The sequence below is a fragment of the Scomber japonicus genome, chromosome 3 (genome assembly GCF_027409825.1).
Source record: "Scomber japonicus isolate fScoJap1 chromosome 3, fScoJap1.pri, whole genome shotgun sequence".
In the NCBI taxonomy this organism is placed as follows: Eukaryota; Metazoa; Chordata; class Actinopteri; order Scombriformes; family Scombridae; genus Scomber; species Scomber japonicus.
The window spans coordinates 20,442,215-20,461,637 of NC_070580.1; the positions used below are offsets into that span (position 1 = coordinate 20,442,215).

The 19,423-nt window shown below is 40.7% G+C and overlaps 2 protein-coding genes across 2 annotated transcripts; both read right to left on the minus strand.

The window, feature by feature from the left end:
* Positions 1-993: 993 nt before the first annotated feature.
* On the minus strand, positions 994-7,810 carry sxph (saxiphilin). Its single transcript, XM_053316315.1, has 17 exons — positions 7,528-7,810; positions 7,024-7,187; positions 6,128-6,227; positions 5,842-6,018; positions 5,541-5,703; positions 5,361-5,425; positions 5,084-5,241; positions 4,774-4,960; positions 4,531-4,679; positions 4,313-4,403; positions 3,818-3,865; positions 3,553-3,735; positions 3,190-3,337; positions 2,741-2,823; positions 2,474-2,658; positions 1,267-1,453; positions 994-1,167 (listed from the first exon to the last, which is right to left on the minus strand). The coding sequence occupies exons 1-17, from the start codon at positions 7,580-7,582 to the stop codon at positions 1,124-1,126; spliced, it is 2,187 nt and encodes a 728-aa protein (XP_053172290.1). The 5' UTR covers positions 7,583-7,810; the 3' UTR covers positions 994-1,123.
* A 72-nt stretch (positions 7,811-7,882) lies between these two features.
* sfi1 (SFI1 centrin binding protein) lies at positions 7,883-19,274 on the minus strand. Its single transcript, XM_053316219.1, has 31 exons — positions 19,002-19,274; positions 18,834-18,905; positions 17,623-17,733; positions 17,436-17,530; positions 17,233-17,350; positions 17,040-17,142; positions 16,750-16,906; positions 16,167-16,328; positions 15,988-16,058; positions 15,822-15,914; positions 15,642-15,739; positions 15,392-15,458; positions 14,717-14,847; positions 14,544-14,625; positions 14,286-14,464; positions 14,116-14,191; positions 13,893-13,988; positions 13,741-13,817; positions 13,524-13,626; positions 13,345-13,441; positions 11,304-11,464; positions 11,145-11,219; positions 10,721-10,795; positions 10,434-10,610; positions 10,138-10,343; positions 9,960-10,028; positions 9,547-9,811; positions 9,369-9,453; positions 9,105-9,225; positions 8,909-9,008; positions 7,883-8,358 (listed from the first exon to the last, which is right to left on the minus strand). Exons 1-31 carry the CDS (start codon positions 19,190-19,192, stop codon positions 8,185-8,187), a joined length of 3,687 nt encoding a protein of 1,228 aa, XP_053172194.1. The 5' UTR covers positions 19,193-19,274; the 3' UTR covers positions 7,883-8,184.
* Between the last annotated feature and the right edge of the window lie 149 nt (positions 19,275-19,423).

Consider the following 19,423-nt stretch of genomic DNA (forward strand, 5'->3'; position numbering starts at 1 on the left):
CTGCTCCACCTGGAGAGCAGCAGTCTCGTGCATTATGTCCCGTTCGTGTGGTGTGCACTTACATGCATAAGACTGGGAGTTTCAGGAGGAGTGATCAGCTGTTTGTCTCCTGAGCTAATCCTCATAAAGGGAAACCTGTTACAAAGCAACGCCTCTCCCATTGGGTGGTGGAGGCGATTGCTTTGGCTTATACAAGCCAGGGTCTGCAGCCGCCAGCGGGCCTGCAAGCGCACTCTACTCGTGGCTTGGCCGCATCCTGGGCTTTATTCAGGGGAGTTTCTGTTCAGGATATCTGTGCTGCGGTGTGTTGGTCTTCGCCTCTCACTTTCGTCAGTTTCTATATGTTGGACGTCTCCACCCTGTGTGTAGCACAGGCGGTCCTGGAGTCCTAACTGGAACAGAGCAGCTCTCCCTGTGGGTTGGTGGACGCTAGATAAGCTTAACCCCGGTTCTCTGAGTAATATGAGTGAGATGTCTCACCAGGCAATCCTTCTTGCTTGGGCGAGTAAGAAGAGGTGCTTATCTTGAATGCAGCAGCTATTTAAGGTAGGTGGCACTACACACGAATACGTTCACCAGCCAATCATGATTGGCGTAATCAGATTAATGCTTCTGAGGTCTGCAACGAGGCATGCATCCCATAGTGAGACATCTCACTCATATTATTCAGAGAAGCGGGGTTATGTAAATAACCTAAAGTTCTCTGTGTTAGGCCTCATGTTTGCACTTTGTTGCGGTTATGGCAGGAATTTGTTTTCAGGCTTGAACATATCACAGCAAATGTGTTTTGTACCTTTGAAAGACACACAAATTATACACAATTCAGCATTTTAAGTTATAATACCATCTGAAAGCTGCTTTTCTGTACCCAGTACACTACAGGTTGAGCTTATATTTACATGTATGAAACAAGACTTGACATGAAAACAAGAGTAACGGCTTAAGAAAAAATGCTGTAGTTGTCCTTTCATCAATGACTTCAGGCACCAGAGTTTTGACTTTGATCTCTGGTTGAACAGGACAATACGGTTGATGGTTTGTGGTCATCAGATATGGGTAAAACAAATGTGTGAATGAAGAGTTCAACCGCTGAGTAGCACAGAAGTTTCCTTCTGTGTGTCCGTTAGAAAATGTGGCACACGTCCTGATTGCAAAACTCCAAGATATCTGTTATAAGGAAAATTGATGCACACGTAAGTATTATTTATCATCACATGAGAGGACTTGCATTTACATTCAAGTATGTGTATTTGATCATCATCGTACCAGAATGTGTGCAGTTGAAGACGGTTTCTGCGTGATTGTAAAACTCCTCTCCAAGGATGGAGCGGTGGTCCATGTGGCTCGTGTGGACGAAACACTGCGTTGCGTCTTTGAACAGCAGATCGCTTTCTCCGTATTGCTGAGACTCAAAGAGCTTGAACTCTGTGTTTGGGTTGGCTGCCAAAGTTTCCTGTAAGATTTAAAAAATAGTTTTAAATCATAAAAGAGAGACCCATTGAGCCTTTCTGCAATGTTAAAGATCATATTATAAATGTCTGTCTTGATTTCCATCAGAAGAAGCACAAAGTTGGATTTTTGGAAACAGTCTCTACTGGTAATGTGGTTGCAAACCATAAAACCTTTGTAAATGTAATGGAAACATTATGGCTTTAGCATGAGACTTTCAGGACATTCATACTTTGTCTGTTCAAGCTGCAGATTTCAGGTTTTACTTGAAGTTTTAAAAGATGTTGGAACAAATGTCTTTCTTGATTTTGGTTCTTTTCTGAAGCTCAAGAAGCAGCAGTGGAGCTTTGAGCACCGTGCACTATCATCAACATGTTCCACTATCTTAAAGGTGACAGGTTTGCAGTTTTTCATACAAGTGCCCAAACAAACATCATGGTTTTTATCTTCCTGTTATCAGTCTTCCTGTTCATACTTACCATTAGAAGATCCCCTGAAATGTGCTTACATTTTAAGTGATGGGAGAAAAAATGTTGTTTTGAGAAAAAAAATATTTCAAACTTAATAAACTTTAATAAAAGTCTTTTTATTAAAAAAATTCTGTTGTTTTCCTGTTCAGTTGCAGTAGAAGGATTGTAACATGAAAAGGAAATTTGGCACTAGCAAGACAGTAAATCTGAAAGATATTTACTTGGTTTGACTTATTTGGATGGCTGAAGTAAACTGAATTGCTCACATTGAAAGTGCATTATGAAGAGATGTGTTGGACAGTGTAAACAGGAGGATTAATTATGGCAAAAAAAGTGCTGATGTTCATTTGGGTACCTGACTGTTGCTTTAAGACAGACTTAAAAAATTGTGAATGTGTCTATTAACTACCTCCTTACTTCGGTGGTGTCAAAGCCTTGTGTTTTAAAGACTGTCCTCCAGGTTATTGAGCAGATGACCACCCAGTGATCAGGAGGACAACATTAATGAAAAAAAAATCCCCTTTATTAAAGAAACTTTCTTTACAGAAGCTGACCTGTGACTTCATGAGGAAGTCGTATACTCGCGTTGTGAGCACCGGCCGTGTCATGATAGTGTTAGGCGGGATGACTCCCAGATTACAGCTCTCCCACTCTGACAGCGGGGCCCGACGACCGTCGTAACACAGAAGCTCAAAGTCTGATGTCGTCCACCCATCTGCCCAACCGGTGGAACTCAAACCTAAAGCAAACACACATTATTTGTAATTCTAAAAAAAAATCTGTATGTGCGTTTATTAAAATCTTCATCTTGAGTATCTCACTGAGAATATTAGCCTGAAGGTTGTGTTGCTCAAGGAAAGCCACGTCACCGTAACTTTTGCCGCTGGGATCTCCAACCAGACACCTTTGAGTAATGGGAAGAAGGTCAGTTCAGAAAAATTATATTACATTTTTAAAAAATTTCATTTAGTTGTCGTAGCATCCAGCCACACAGATCTGCCTTCACTCTAATACGATGGAGGCAGAACAACTGAAAATGCTTCCTATGTTCAGTGTTTTCCATGAATTAGAATGTAATGAGTGCACCATTTTCAAATATAATTTTTACTTTTTTCCACACAAATGAAAATCCATCCACAAATAAAACCAAATAAAAAAAAACTACCATTAAGAATAAATTCTCACATTACAAGAATGTTTCTTTAAAAGCTCATCGACAGTACGACAGCATACCTGAACCCACTGTCGTACGCCACTGCACATACTGTACCTCAAAGCCCCCATGTTGCCATAGTAACGCTCATTGTGGTTGTCGGCACAGCGTTTAGTTGCAGCTTCCCCTGTGCCGCCCATACACACTTTACACAGATTCCCCTGAGAGCCAGGAAGACAACCTTTCCAAAACACCCCGTTGTACACTGAGAGGATTGAAAGTGACATAACACAGTTACGTTTGAGTTGTTAGTGTGATAAATAACAGATTATGTTTAAAATGCCATTAAAATAAGTAGACAACAGTGGGGAGTGCAAAGGTCAAGAGGTTACTACAAACAGGGGAGATATAACATGATATTTATTGTAGTTGTATAAGTAAATCTCTTTGTGCAGGACAATGAATTTTTTGAAACAGTACCTTGGTTTGGATCACAGGGGGAGCTGCTGTTATGCTCCAGACTTAACGTGTGTCTGTATGGCAGCAGCCAGCCTGCAGGGCTGTACATGTGGCCATGACAGGAGCGACGGCCTCCGAGGTTCCCGATGAATATGCTTCTGCTGGATCGCTTTGCAACAGCGACACCCACCACTGAGGGCAACACTGAGGAGAAAGTTGATGTAATAATGTAATGTAAAGATTGTAAAGCTGTAAATTGGAGGGTTTTTTAATTTCTTCATCTTACCATCCGTCTCTAAGTGGGTCGATCCTTCAGCCAGCACGCATTTGCTTCCTGGGGGAGTCGAGGAAAACACAGAAACCAAATTATTTTTATTATTAATCTGTCAGTGATTTTTTTCATAATTTTTTCAGTCAGTGTTAAATTTAGTAAACACAATGTCAGGAAAAAATGCAAATCATAAATCTTGCAGAGCCCCATGTCAAATCTTTAAATTGTATATTTGTCTGAGTAACAGTCAAAAACACACAAATAGATATAAAACTGAGAAAAGGAGCAAATCCTAACAGCACGTTACCTTTTTTGCTACATAAACAACTTAAATGATGAATCCATGATCAAAATTCTTGGCAATGAATTTCCAGTGTACTCATCAATTAACTGACACATCATTTCAACACTAATGAAGACCATCAGTAAATAATTAACAGAGATGTGCTATGCTATATGTTCATGAAGAATAAACCTCTGTAGATCAACAATGTGAGAACCATGTCTTACCATAATATTCTGTAACTACAGGGACGAGACCACACTTCCCTGCAATGAAAGAGTGAGTTGCATCCAGAGAGACTGCGTCCACCTCGTCCCTCTGTGGAATATTGCAACAGTGATGTTGGGATTGTTAGAAGAACACAGGTGATTGGATTTTGTATAGAAGTGCTCTCCCAGGTGTGATAAAAACAAGTGTGGTATATCCTGCAGTTTATATGATGTACCTTAATCTTTTCCACACAGTCACGCATTGAGACAGCTCTTACGCACACCAGCGGGTCAGATTTTATACTGAGAGCCCATTGCTCACATTTCTTCTGCTCTGCATGACTGATGCAGCACCAACGCACAACACTGTCCTCCAATGAGCTTCCTGCACACATGTACAGGTTCAGTGAAGCCAAACAGCTGGTCTCTTGTGAATATGGAACAATAACAACCACACACAGACAGACGACGGTAAGCACCTTCATGTCCAAGACCTTTGAGGAGTGCAACATAATCCAGCCCCAGCACCTGACTGACATCCATATCATCTGCCAGAACTGCGAGTTTATCTGTCACATCTTTGAAGAGAAGGTCATTTTCACCAAAAATTGACGAGTTGAAGAGTTGGAAGCGCTGTCTCTCTCTTCCTCGGTGGCCAAACAGCACCTAAGGATCAATATTAAAACAAAAAAATACAAAGAAGCTTTTAGAAACAAATACGGACATGGAAACAAAGTCTGACATTTGTGTGCAAAAGTAGGAAAAAAAAGGTGGAATAAAAAAATATACCTGGACTGCTAACAGAAACTTGCGAGCAATCTTGCGAAAGTTAAATCTGGAGACCATGCCTGATCCTGGACCACGTCCCAGATTACAGTTTCTGTAGTGGCTGAGAGGAGCTTGTGTGCCATCTGTGCACAGTAATTTGAACTCGTCCTGCTCATGCTCTGAGAGGACAAACAGAATTTTTTTTTAAAGTTTTTTTGGAGCCTACGTTTGGGGTCATTTTACCTTAATTTAATAGACAGTGAGGAGCCATAGTGACCCATAATAAGAAGCTGCTTACCTTCAATACTTTGAAGGGCTAAATGGTCCACAAATGCAACATCCCCTGCCCCGCTCCTGAGACATCTGCAGAAGAGGAAAAGCAGTAATATTAGTAGAAATTAAATGGCAAGGTTTTGACTATTTACATGTTATAGCAAACAGGCGTCCTAAATCTTGCTAATCTTTTGGTGAGTCTGACCTGAGGGCTCCTTGGCTGTTGTAGAAGGGCTCGCTGTGGGACGTTTCGCAGTGGTAATTCTTCTGGCGGATGTAGGACTTCTGGCCTTGGCACAGAGCGCACAGAGGTGCTGCCATAGCAGCCGCTCCAGGGATACAACTAGCACGGAAAAAAGTACTGACGTCTGCCCAGACAGAGAGGAGAAAAACAAGTTAAGGCAGTGAGGAACCAGACCACTCCATTTCATAATCTTTCCATTCATATAAAAGTGAAGACTTTCACATTATGTTTTTATTGGTTGCCAAACATTTGCTCTCATCACCCTGACTGAGCGGCTGCTCCTTTGACCAGCTCAGGTAGTTGCGGGACAGCAGGAAGCCAAGTGGAAGACTCCATCCAGCTGTCCATCGAACTCCACTGTGACAGCTCCTGTGACCTTTCAGGGATCTGATGTCTAAGCTGCTGTTTCTCACCACAGCCACAGACAGAATGCAGCCTCCTGCAGGAACCAGTGTAGAAACAGTGGATACACACAGACAGATACACCAGCTCACATACCAACGTTGAAGAGAAGTGCTGAATTATACAAAAACCTGGAGTAAACCTACCATCACTGTATATCTCTTTGGCGATGGCAACGAGGCCGAACTGCTTCACAGCAGAATAAAGTTCTCCTGCATCTAATGTCACTATATCTGCACGATTCCCCTGAAGCAAAGAGTTAACAGAGTGGTGTTCAATCACGATTCATAAACCTTTAAATGTCCCAAGATAGATTATCTGTGCATGTCAATATGTTTTCTGTTGCTAGTCATTAAAGCCTTTTACTCTTTTCAGATTTTGTGGTATTACAACATAAATTCAAAACAGATTTATATTGAAATACTGACAAGAAAAACCTTAAACTTATTAGCAATAAAATACCACATTTACTCCAGGAAAGCTGCTGTAATAAACCCCAACTGTCTATCTGCTATTTGTAGAAGCACCTTGGCTTTTACTCAAACAGTACAACTTCACTTTGGCGCATTTTCTCAACTTGTGTTAGAATTTATCTGTTTGGCTTCATTCATTGTTGTTTTAAAGCTTTCCAAGTCTCCATATCCTCAGCTGTACTGCTGGAAATGTCATCTGTGAGACCCTACAGCATGGACTCGTCTATGTTTTAATGATCAAAAACAAGGGAAATCCACTTTTCCAGTTTTGACTGCCACTGCAAAAAGATTTGATTTAAAACATTTTGAAAAACATCTGTTTTCTTTTTTATGCACATCTAAATTTTTTATCTCTGACTAATGTCTGAGAATCTGTAAATAAGAAATGCATTTTACTGGTGGCATGGGTTTTTTCATTGTGTGCTTGTAAAGAAAATATTTTATTGCATGAATACAGGCTGTAAACACATTAAACACACATACAGAGTCCTTTCCTGTGCAGACCCTTTTGCTAAACTGCATTCAGGACTTGACTGTGAATGTTGCATCTCAGGTGAAGGGTGGCTCACCCTGATCCTATCGATGCAGTCAGTTGTGCTGGATGCACGAATGCATGAGAGTCTGGCAAAAGCTGCCACAGTGGCTGGCGGCAGCACTGCCACCAAAGCTTTAGCCAGTTCTGCACACTTCCGCTGTTCAGGATCTGACACTGTGCACCAACGCATCTTCTTAGCTGTCATGCAAGGAGCAGTTCAGTCAGAAGATTAATATACATTTAGTGCAGAGCTTGGGTAATTGTTAACCTTGTGCACATTTATGTTTTACTAAGAAGAAATCATTTTCTCTGTTTACTCCTAAATAACAAAATCTAAAGTCAGTGTTGGATATTGGAAGGTTAAAATGATCATTTTACAGCATTTATAATGTTTGAATCAGTTTTAATAATGTTCACAAAAAGCTCAAAGAATTGCAACAATCAAAACCAAACATCAACAAGACTTATGACATCAAGTGACACAATAAGACATCAACATAAAATAACTTAAATAAACCAGTTCAGAAGCAACACTTACCCCATATGCAGTAAACAAAGATGAATAAGAGTAAAACGGCATTAATTCCTCGCATTGTGGCCTGTTGTAGATCAAAGACTTGGACAAATCTGTCTTCACACAGTCTGCAGAGCGCAGCAGACAGCCCTCCTTTCTGTAAGTCTGAAATCTCTGATATTCCTGCATAGATTTTCCAAAGTATTAGAGGCACGAGAGGCGCTGATACTAACAGGGAAATAGAAAAAGTATTGCGTAAGGGCAGCTCCTCTGAAAACAGTGAAGTGGCTTTTTGCACACATATGGAAAATATTTAACACGCACCATCTGTCACAAGGACGACCCCTATCCAGCATTTTCATAGATTTGAAGTGTGGATGTAGTGCAGCTTTAACTTGCCTTTAATCTTTCTGGATTGGCTGAGTCATATAAAAATATTTGATAATAATTAAAGCCACGTCCTGAACATGAAGATATGAATTGTTTCCATACAATCTGACTGCAGTAAAGGTATAAACGTTTAATCTTAAGAAAACAAGAGATCTCATGGCAAATATTTCTCATTTAGTTGTCAAAGTCTTCATGTTACTGTAAGAAACGTGATCTGTGCAGATGAACAGTCCAAACAATCAGCAGGTGCAAATTATTTAAGGATTATGTGATGACCTTCAATCTTTCTCGTCATGTTGTGAACACAGAGTGGCCCGTTGCCATCTCTTCTGATTGCCGACAGAGAAGAGAAACTCCTGAATTGTGGAGGACAGTCTGTAAATGTTGGATCCTTTCTGTGTGTAGCAGCATTGTCGGTTTCCGTTTTGCCAGTTCAGTGGACAGTCTCTCGATACGCTCCTCCAACTGTCAACGTCAAAAACATCAATTGTGACTCAAAATCCAATCAAGCACAGACAAGGGAAAAAAAGTCACTGACTTTTTCTCATTATGTCACGTTTTACAGCTTACTTTCTGCAGCCACTGATTGATTGTTAAAACGTGGCCTCAGAAGAATGCATGAAAAATTTTCAAAGGTGCCGTGTCCTTGTGTGATTTAAGAAACTTAGGCCGTTATATGTTTCCATTCATCATACAGTTAAAATGTATACATTCTGAATGATAAGATCATCCCTTTTCCACCCAAGTCAAGTTAGGAACAATTATTTATAGTTTCAAGGGCTCCTGTACATTGCTGCCATAAATTATTTTCACTATTTTTTGAAAAAAATGCAAGATTTAAACACAATTAAGATGCACTTGATGACGTCAACAGTGAGCTGAGAATGTATTTGTGGTGGGAAGCTTTAAGAAAGTGATAATATAATGTAAACTACTCATTTAGGTAAACATGTAAAAAGTTTATTCATGATATTAAATGTTAAGCACAAACTGTGGCAAACTTATTGAATCTTACCTCCTTCAACTCTTCACAAATAGCATCTTTTTCCATTTGTTCGTCCTTTCCACTGGTCTGCAACCAACTTTGTAACACTTCTTTCAGTCTTTGCCATGCCCTGAAGACACACACACACACACACACACAATCATCATCATCATCAACTATACACACACAACATGTTCAATAACACTGCAAAAAAGAGACTTCTTACCTGAGCTGTTTCCTGTCCTGTTGGAAACTCTTCAAGTCCAGCTGGATGTTCAGAAGTTCTGTTGTCAGCGATGAAATCGGATCATTGGCTGCATTTTCGCTCTCAGTTTTTTCACTGGATGCTTGAATTAGAACCATAATAGCTGTTGTGACCATGGCATTTGTGATGTTCAGCACAAAACAAACCTTTCCTTTCTTAATTAAAGAGTTTGAACCAGAACTGGTCAAATTCCTACACTTGGAAATAAAGGTGATGCTACTATACCTGTAAATATTGATGAGGGATGTTTAAAAGGGGGTTTGAATGCAAGTGCAGCATCTCCAGGAGCTGAGCTGCAGGCCTTCCCCAACTTGGAAAGAGAATAGTATAATCTTAGTCTTAGCTCAATAATTACGTCTTGCATCTTGATATCTGTCACTGTAAAAAAATATGTGATTATTACCGTATTTTGAGTCCCAGTGGTCATGAAAGCAGAAGGTGGTAAAAGAAGGTCTTGGCTTTGGGTTCTTGGAGGGGAGTCCAGTGCGGACGTGTAGGGTTCAGATGGTGACACAGTAGGAATGATGGAACTTCGATGTGAAGAGGTGAGAGACACTAAAGCAGGATGGAGGCAGGACAACTCTGCAAGGTGGTCTTTCTGTGAAGGACTGACCTCTGAGGGTTGTGGAGCTGTTTCAGAGCTGGTGATGACAGACTGCTTTTGGGTGCTAGAAAAGAGAAGAGGGTTTTTGTCAGTGCTTTCTGTTGTGTGAGAAAGATTTTTAATGTTTAATATTCAGCTGATTTCTAATTCTAATATAAAAAAAACCATTATATTATTATTTGAATTTTTAAAAATACCCATGAAGTGGCAACTCTTCCAGTGCGGACCCAAACAATTCCTCATAGCGAAGTGGCTGAGTTCTCGGCGTACGTATTGAATGTCTGCAACAACAATGTAAAAAAAAAAGATAAAAGACAAATTGTATAAGTAAGCACGTGTTCAACACAGATTCACATCCTGCTGCAGACTGAGACTGACGCACACACTCACAGCTTGCTAAGTGCTCCATCTTCAGCTTCTAGCCCCACCGAGTCAGATGGAGAAACTCTGTTCAGTCCAGACGCAGGCAGACAGAAGGTCACACTCTTTTTCAGCGGTTGCTCTCTGACTTCTCGCCCTCTGCCTGGTTTACCGAGGGCTCTCTCCTTCCACCGCATGGCACAACGCCTCACCACTCTCTGAATATGTCGTGATCTCTGCAGGGCACAGATAGCATTAAAGAAATGATCCTCAAATGTAACGAACAAAATGACATGAACTTTACTCAACACACACACATAACCCACTTGCTCTTGGCTGTGTTGCGTTAGGCTTGTTGTGAGATCGTTCATGTGAGTGGCATATGTGAGGATGCACGACACGCCCTCCCTCAGCAGCTTGTCTCTGTAGACCTGTGCCGCTCTGGCCACCTGCTCTTGCTTCCTGCGCTGCTCTGTGACACACAACCTCCATCCATGCAACACCTGCAGCAGGTTCACAGAACAACATTGAGACCAATTAAACCCTGTGAGCACCGATTCTACATTCAGTGCTCAATTTTCTTGTGAGAGAAGATTGTTCAGGCTGGTGTTACCTTGGCCTGGAGAGTGAGGGACCAGTGCCAGAGCGCTCGCTCTGTCTGCTTAGACTCTCTCTGTCTGTGCTGCAGCTGTTAGCAGGAAGTAGACCACAGTCAGTTTACAACAGCACTAAATCAAACCACATATCAGACTGACCTTTAATATTCACGCATACTAATTCTTCATACAGGACGCAGAACAAATAACTGTCACTACAAACAACATCAAACAGTCAGTCCCTTCCTTTTTCCTTCTCTCTCTGGCTGTACTTTAAAGCTTTATTCCTATCAAGCACTCCTTCAAAGTTGGCGCAACAATTTCAATAATGCATCATGGTTATTTTTTAAAGAGCAACAGAGGAATACAATTGTTTTCATGGGCTCAGTAGTACTCTTCAGGTCAAATAAATATTAGGCCCATGAAAAAGAACAGACAAACCTTAATTTTCCACAGTTCAAAGTAGGTCTGGCACAACTTCAGTCTCAGCAACAAGATTCCTTGTCGTTTCATCACCTATGAAATAAGCAGTCAAGTATTCATTGATAGGAAGAAGCCACTGATATCACTTTTTTTTATAGCAGATGATAAAGTATCAACCTTATATTTCATGCATTGATAGCGATGCTTGTTCCATGCTCTCAGCGCTTTAGAAAGCAGTTTGGAGTCATGGTGTTTTCTAGCTTTATCCATACACATCCTCTCCCTCCGAGCTGCTTTGGTTTGCTGCCTCCATTGTCGAAAATACCGCAGCAGCCGCACTGAACACAGGGAAGTTAAAAACTGTGAAGCAATTCAAGTACACATTCCTAATATTAATAGTAGAAGTCTGCCATTTCAAGAATTTGGCAACATGGCATATACTGTGGAATAACAGACATAGTTTCTTGTATTTGTGTGATTGTGGAGGAATTTGGGGTTTTGTAACATAAGAAAACATTGTAGAAAAAGGGTAGATATTTATAAAAAATGTAAGTAAAGTGGTGGTTTTAAATGTTACAGATATGCTGTAAACAGGGAGAGTAACAGCAAACAATTACTACCTGTTTATCAGCTGTATGGTAATGTGTAAGAAATGAACATTACTATTGAAATACCTTGGTATATACAGTGGGGAGAACAAGTATTTGATACACTGCCGATTTTGCAGGTTTTCCCACTTACAAAGCATGTAGAGGTCTGTAATTTGTATCATAGGTACTCTTCAACTGTGAGAGACAGAATCTAAAACAAAAATCCAGAAAATCACATTGTATGATTTTTAAATAATTCATTTTATTCCATGACATAAGTATTTGAACACCTACCAACCAGTAAGAATTCCAGCTCTCACAGACCTGTTAGATTTTCTTTCAGAAGCCCTCCTGTTCTCCACTCATTACCTGTATTAACTGGACCTGTTTGAAGATGTTACCTGTATAAAAGACACCTGTCCACACACTCAATCAAACAGACTCCAACCTCTCCACAATGACCAAGACCAGAGAGCTGTGTAAGGACATCAGGGATAAAATTGTAGACCTGCACAAGGCTGGGATGGGCTACAGGACAATAGGCAAGCAGCTTGGTGAGAAGGCAACAACTGTTGGCACAGTTATTAGAAAATGGAAGAAGTTCAAGATGACGGGCAAACTCCTTCGGTCTGGGGCTCCATGCAAGATCTCACCTCGTGGGGCATAAATGATCATGAGGAAGGTGAGGGATCAGCCCAGAACTACACAGCAGGACCTGGGCAATGACCTGAAGAGAGCTGGGACCATAGTCTCAAAGAAAACCATTAGTAACACACTACGTCATCATGGATTAAAATCCTGCAGCGCATGCAAGGTCCCCCTGCTCAAGCCAGCGCATGTCCAGGCCCGTCTGAAGTTTGCCAGTGACCATCTTGATGATCCAGAGGAGGAATGCGAGAAGGTCATGTGGTCTGATACACATGTGGTCTGATGAGACAAAAATAGAGCTTTTTGGTCTAAACTCCACTTGCTGTGTTTGGAGGAAGAAGAAGGATGAGTACAACCAAGAACACCATCCAAACCGTAAATCATGGAGGTGGAAACATCATTCTCTGGGGATGCTTTTCTGCAAAGGGGACAGGACGACTGCACCGTATTGAGGGGAGGATGGATGGGGCCATGTATCGTGAGATCTTGGCCATCAACCTCCTTCCCTCACTAAGAGCACTGAAGATGGGTCGTAGCAGGGTCTTCCAGCATGACAATGACCCGAAACACACAGCCAGGGCAACTAAGGAGTAGCTCCATATGAAGCATCTCAAGGTCCTGGAGTGGCCTTTCCAGTCTCCAGACCTGAACTCAATAGAAAATCTTTGGAGGGAGCTGAAAGTCCCAGGCCCAGCGACAGCCCCGAAACCTTAAGGATCTGGAGAAGATCTGTATGGAGGAGTGGGCCAAAATCCCTGCTGCAGTGTGTGTAAACCTGGTCAAGAACTACAGGAAACTGAGGTATCAAATACTTATGTCATGCAATAAAATGCAAATTAATTTGATTTTCTGGATTTTTGTTTTAGATTCCGTCTCTCACAGTTGAAGAGATTAAAAATCACAGACCTCTACATGCTTTGTAAGTGGGAAAACCTGCAAAATCGGCAGTGTATCAAATACGTAACACATTCTTTTGTTACCTTGATTTATGGACCTCTGAGCCCTGCTGAGTGCCTCCCTCTGCTGGTGGCGCTTTGACACTGCATGTGTTGTTTCTTCTCTCCAAGTCAGGAACACCTTGAACGTTTCAATGCAAAGTAAACAATGAGCAATAGCTCTGAGTAAGGAATAACTGACTGGAATCAGAATGCTTTCTAACCTTAAGTTGAAGAAAGTGATGAAAGTGATTCTGTGCTTGTTGCTCCATAAGTCGGACCTCCGCTAGCAGTGCTGCATTCTCCCTCCACACAGTGAGAAGCTTCCTATGGACAGAAGTGACTGAAATGGTGATTCTGATGTGTGACAGCTGTTTCTAATTTGAAAAATAAACCTGAATTGAGATTTTGTACATCAATGTCAACATGTGTGTTAAATACCTGTGGAAGTGCTGTGTTTGCTGTCGGTGAAGTTCGTCTGCATGACTGTAGATCTCAGACATCTGTAGGTAGTGTTTCTGAGGAGTTTTAATAACATCTTTGTCAATCCAAAACTCATGTGATCATATTGGCAGTTATTGATACTGATTTACCTTCCAGGCCACAAATGCACGTTTGAGAAGTTTAGCTTCATGGTAACGCTGCATCTGCTCCAGCCTGCTTTTCTTCTTTCTCTGGATCTGAACAAACTGTTCAAACATACAAGAGTCACTAACACACACAGACTTGAATCAGACTGTTGGTATCTGTGCCACTGCGTCCTTGGTTTTCAACAGATGAACAGATGATGTACAGACTTTACAGGACAAAAAGCACCTTTTTCCATCTATCCACAGCCCATCTCATGCAGCAGAGGTCACCCTGATAACAAGCCTGCTGCTCTCTGTTCCTCCTGGCAACCAAACACATAAACAAATGTGTTAGCGAACAGATGAGAGAGTTCACCTTTATACTCAAACACTTCAGCAGCACTAAGTTTGCTTCACCTGTCTCGTATCTCAGTGCTGTTGTCCTTCCACTGTGTCACCGTCTTGTGAAGAAGTCTGTGCACATACAGACGGTCTGAAGCGTTCTGTTTCTCCTCCTCGTTGATCGCATGCTCTGTGCGTTGCCTCCAGTGATCCCACGCTCTCTGCACGTGGCCTCGCTCCTCATGAAGAATGGCCTGATAATAGCGAGTTGTCTGTCAGCATCTGACACGATAATCATGACAACGTTTGTGTTTCCATTTACATCTGGCCTACCATTCGCTCGGAAAGCATCTCCTCCTTGTGTTTCTCTGACTGCCCCCACCAGGTGTAAAACACCCAGCTGTATTGACGCTGCCTGATAACACAGTGAATAAACACATCATGCCGTGGTTTGTAAATAAATCACCACATGCAAACAAGTGTGGGAGAAGAAAATGGTCACTCACTGATTATAGACTTGTGCCTTGAGTGTCCTCTGTTTATGAAGCCTTCTCTGCAGAGTAAACTCAACCCATGAGTTGAAGCAGCTAGGCAACACTCGCTCTGCAAACCAAACTTCTGCACGATGCTCCAACTCCTGCACAAAAACAGTCTTCTTGAGGATCCAATTAAACTATATGCATATAAATGTAAAGATCACACAGAACAAGAATCTCACTGATGTGATCACCTACTTTGGGATCAGTAAAAACTATGAAGAAAATGATTAAAGTCTCCTTGAGCTCAAACATGTTTTTCTTCTTGTTCCTTCAGTAGTATGTTTGAGCTTCATTCTGCAGAGTTTAACACTAGGAAGCTGTCTTTCACATTCAGCTGATGAAAATGGAAAATTTCTCTAAGCTCACCTTAAATGCGTTAAAAAGGCATGTAATCCCTATGAGCAATTGTAACATCATAACTAGTTTGGAGCCAATCACAGTCCAGTATTACACATGAGTGATGTGGAAACTTTTATGTGGAAAAACCCTATCAGAGATGTGTACGAAAAATCTTAACGCTAAAGCATTTAAAGCTAAATTTGAGTGGGTAAAAAGAAACAACACACTGTCATAAAGTCCCTCTGATCTTTAGAAATGTGGTTTCATGCCTGCTCTGTGACTACTGATCTTGTATAAAAATACCTGCATGTGTCTCTGTTCAGCAAGTTTCTCTCTCCAATGGCAAAAACAGCTGCTTAACAGAGATGTGCTGCCAAGAGAAACAACAAACCTGATTACAATTTTAATCCAAATGATGCACACACAAACAACTTTAAATGAAATATGTGACGTTTGAAGGTTTAGAGGCTACAATAAGTACAAATCAATACTTTTAACTAAAAAGAAAATGTAAGTAATGCTAGAGATTGATAAAAGTTTTTAAAAAAAGCACCTGTAGGTTGTCACGGCCATGTCTGTTAGTGGTTGAAAACTTTTGTCTTCAGCCTCCTCGTGACACTCCTGCCACAGCCTCCAATACTTACTTATCACCTAAAACACAAAAACACTTTAAAAACTTCAAGGTGATTTACCAGCAATGTGAATGTAGGATAATACAGTGCTCAACATTTACAGTTTGTTGACAATGTTGGACAGCCATGTTGTTGTTCAGTCGCTGCTCTTTGTTCCAGGAGACGTTCAGAGACAGTGCCTTCACTCCAGCACGCTGCAACAATACACAGTGATCAATACATGAAAATGATCACACTGTACTTATTTTTCATTTTTTTGGATCTCACCAGTAGATGATAATGGTAGTGTTGACTTGCACTCTGATTTCTTTCAGCTTCTTCTCTGCACAACGTCACATCTGCTGATGAGCTCAAGAATCAAACAGCTGTTCTGATAATTCTGTGTATGATGATGTGGTTGGTGTTAAAACAGGAAATGTGTTTGTTTTATTTATGATTTAGGATACAAGCTCTCCAATGCTGCAGTGCTCTGCGCTGAGTGCTCTGTCTGGCCAAATGTCCTGCGGCTTGCAAACGGTCCTCCTCACCCCATTTGCGATGCAACGCGCTGCTCCATTTACTCCAAGTCTTCCTCATCAGGTGAAGAAAGATGGCACGCTTAGCCACAGCTGAAAAATAAATTAAATTAAAAAGGACAACTGAGTAACAAAGCTTAAAAAATAATGATTGGAATAAGTAGTATGGTATGAGGTTTATATTAAAAAGGGCTGCAACTAATTACTATTTTTATTATCAATAAATCTGATGATTATTTTCTAGACTTTTTGATTTCATCTTTTCATCTATATGAACATGAGAAAACTGTGAAATATGGCAACTCCCTGAAGTGACATCTTGAAATGTCTTGTTTTGTTTGACCAACAGTCCAACATTGCAAACTTAGCTCATAAAATGCTTTCTTACATTTGAATTAATTTGTAAACCTGGAACAATCAAATATTTTACGTGTTTGCTTAAAATTACAACTAATCGAGTAATTGTTGCAGCAATAATATTAAATAAAGAGCAGATAAGGTAAGTTATAATGACCTTGTGACTGTTTCTTGGTTTGGCGACAGGACACGTAACTTATCCACTGATGCAACGTTTTTCTTTTTAGAGTGAGAATGAAGTGAAGTGAAGCTTTGCATTCTTTCTCTCTTTGGCAACGAGCTGCTGTGTGCATTTCTTTCCACTGAAGCCAAGCCTGTCACAAAAAGCAGCACAGCAGGACACACATCAGCACCCCGAACACAAAGGAAATACTTCAGTGGTCCATCATGACTTGGAAATAATGTTAGCGGTATGTGATTTATGACTATGTTGGATTGCATCTTTACCCTGCTCTGTGAATTCAGCGCCCTCTCTTTCAGGGCTCGGTCCTCCAGAGTACGAATGTCTCGATGCTGCTGCAACCTGCTCTGCCACAAACTCCACGCTGATCTGCACAGGTGGCACACACAACAGTGGTAAAACTGAAAACCTGCTAAAAATTCATGGTGTAGATCTGCTTAGAAAATATAATATTCTTACCGCAGAGCTGTGAGTTTGTTCTGCTCAAGAGCTGATTCAACCATTCTGGTTTTCAATCGTTTCATTTCTATGAAAATTTCCCACCTATCCCAAGCCAGATGCAGCCGCTGCCTGTCAGCTGTTTAAGAAAACAAAGCAGTAAATGGTAACTGCCGGTGATACCTAATTAAACATGAGGCTAGAAGATTTGATATATATCATACCAAATGACTGAGCATTTATGATTTTGCTCTTCTTTTCCCTCTGTGAAGACGTAAACTTTCTCCAGCTGTGGAATGCCAAGTTATTCAAGTAATACCTAAAACACAGACATGATTGTTAACACACACAATCACTATCTGCTGAGGTACAAGGACTGTGACGCTCCTCTAAAACGTCTCTGGCACTGACCTGTAATGACAGTCGGCCCTCAATGTAAGACTCCACTCCCTCCTGGACACCCACCACTCATCTCTCCATCCTTTAAAGGCTTTTCGCAGGGCCACACTGGCGTAGTGGGACCTGAAACATGTAATATTCCCCTCAATGAGAGAGCAGAGGCTCAAGAATGACATTAAGAATTACCAGAGGAGGAAGAAGTACACAAATACTCTAGTTTAACGATTCTGAAAAAAAAAACCTACTTTGACTGATATTGCAATTGTGCCCTAACTACAATATAAAAATACTCCATTACAAGTAAACAGATTTACATTAAAAATCCAGCTTAGAAGTATAAAGATACTATCAGGTAGAGTCACTTAAAGTATTAAAAGTAAGAGAACTTGTTTTACAGAAAATCATTTGACGAATCAGAGCATTCACAGCATGTTATTGGTATTATAAGAGCTACAAGATAAATCTGCAAGACTGAGATAAAAAATTGTGTATGAAATAAGAAAAAACAAAGGTTTGCTACATACATTTGGTTTTGTGCATTTGAAACAAAGTTTAGAGAGACTAACAACTCATAAGCATGGGACGACACACTGATTTTATGTGAAGTTTGGGAACTTCTGGTTTAATCTTAAATAATGCAGCATCATTTAGGGCTTTATCTACTGTCATGTCAAATTTTAAGACGAAAGTTAACTAATATTCTGGGCTAGGCAATATATAGAGATATTGCATCAATATTGTGACATGAGACTGGAAATCGTCTTAGATGTTGGATATTGTAATATCCTGATACGGCATAAATGTTTTTCTCTGGTTTTAAAGCCTGCATTACAGTAAATAATTTTCAAGCTAACCAAACTTTTCTAGTTGTCGTATTATTTGCCTTTATCCTATTAGTCATTATATCCACATTACTGCTGATGATTATCAAAAATCACATTGTGTAAACATTTTGTGAAAGCACCAATAGTCATCACTACAATATTGTGGCAGTATCAATATTGAGGTATTCGGTAAAGAATATTGTGATATTTGATTTTGTCCATAATTCCCAGTGCTAAGTGGAAGTAGTAGGTAGCAAAAAGTACCTCAAAATTGTCCTTCAGTACAGTACTTGAGTAAATCTACTTCCACTGCTGAGAATGAACCAAACATAGTGCGATCTCTGCTTTAAAAATACTGATTTCTGTGCTCCGTTTCTTCAGTTTATAAAGTTTTGTTACTTGGCTTGATGAGGAAGGATTCGGCCAAAGGTATTCTGCATCCATATCTTCAGGAACTTCCTTGCCAGGTGCCTGCAGTGAATCAACAAGTCAGACAATAAAAAGAGAAAAAGACAAAACTACAGTAAAGCTGTAAATGCAGAAGTTGAAGGGTAACAAACTTTGCACCTTATCCTCAGCTCCTTGAGTCTTCCACCTTTGTTCCAACTGTATCCAACTCTGTAAGGGATCTTTCTGGTGGTACCTGTGCGGATTTGTTTGGTTTCACCATAGTTTCTATATCTGTGGGTTTCACCTCCAGATGTGACACTTCTTGGTCTAGCTCTTAATAAATCTAACTTTTTAGAGTCACTTAGCATGATATTGAACCGCTCAGCTGTAAATCCACGGCGCTGTACTAAATAACAATAACTAAATGACTCTCATCTCTGTGGACAAACTGTTTGGGTTACTGAAGTGCCGCGCGTTTGTCGTTTCTCGTCACGTGAACGCGCGTGTGACGTATTAAGAGTGACGCTGGCAGAGTCCCAGTTGTCAACGGCAACAGGCAGCGGCGAAGTTCAGATCGGGGGTTTTAAATGTGTCTCTGT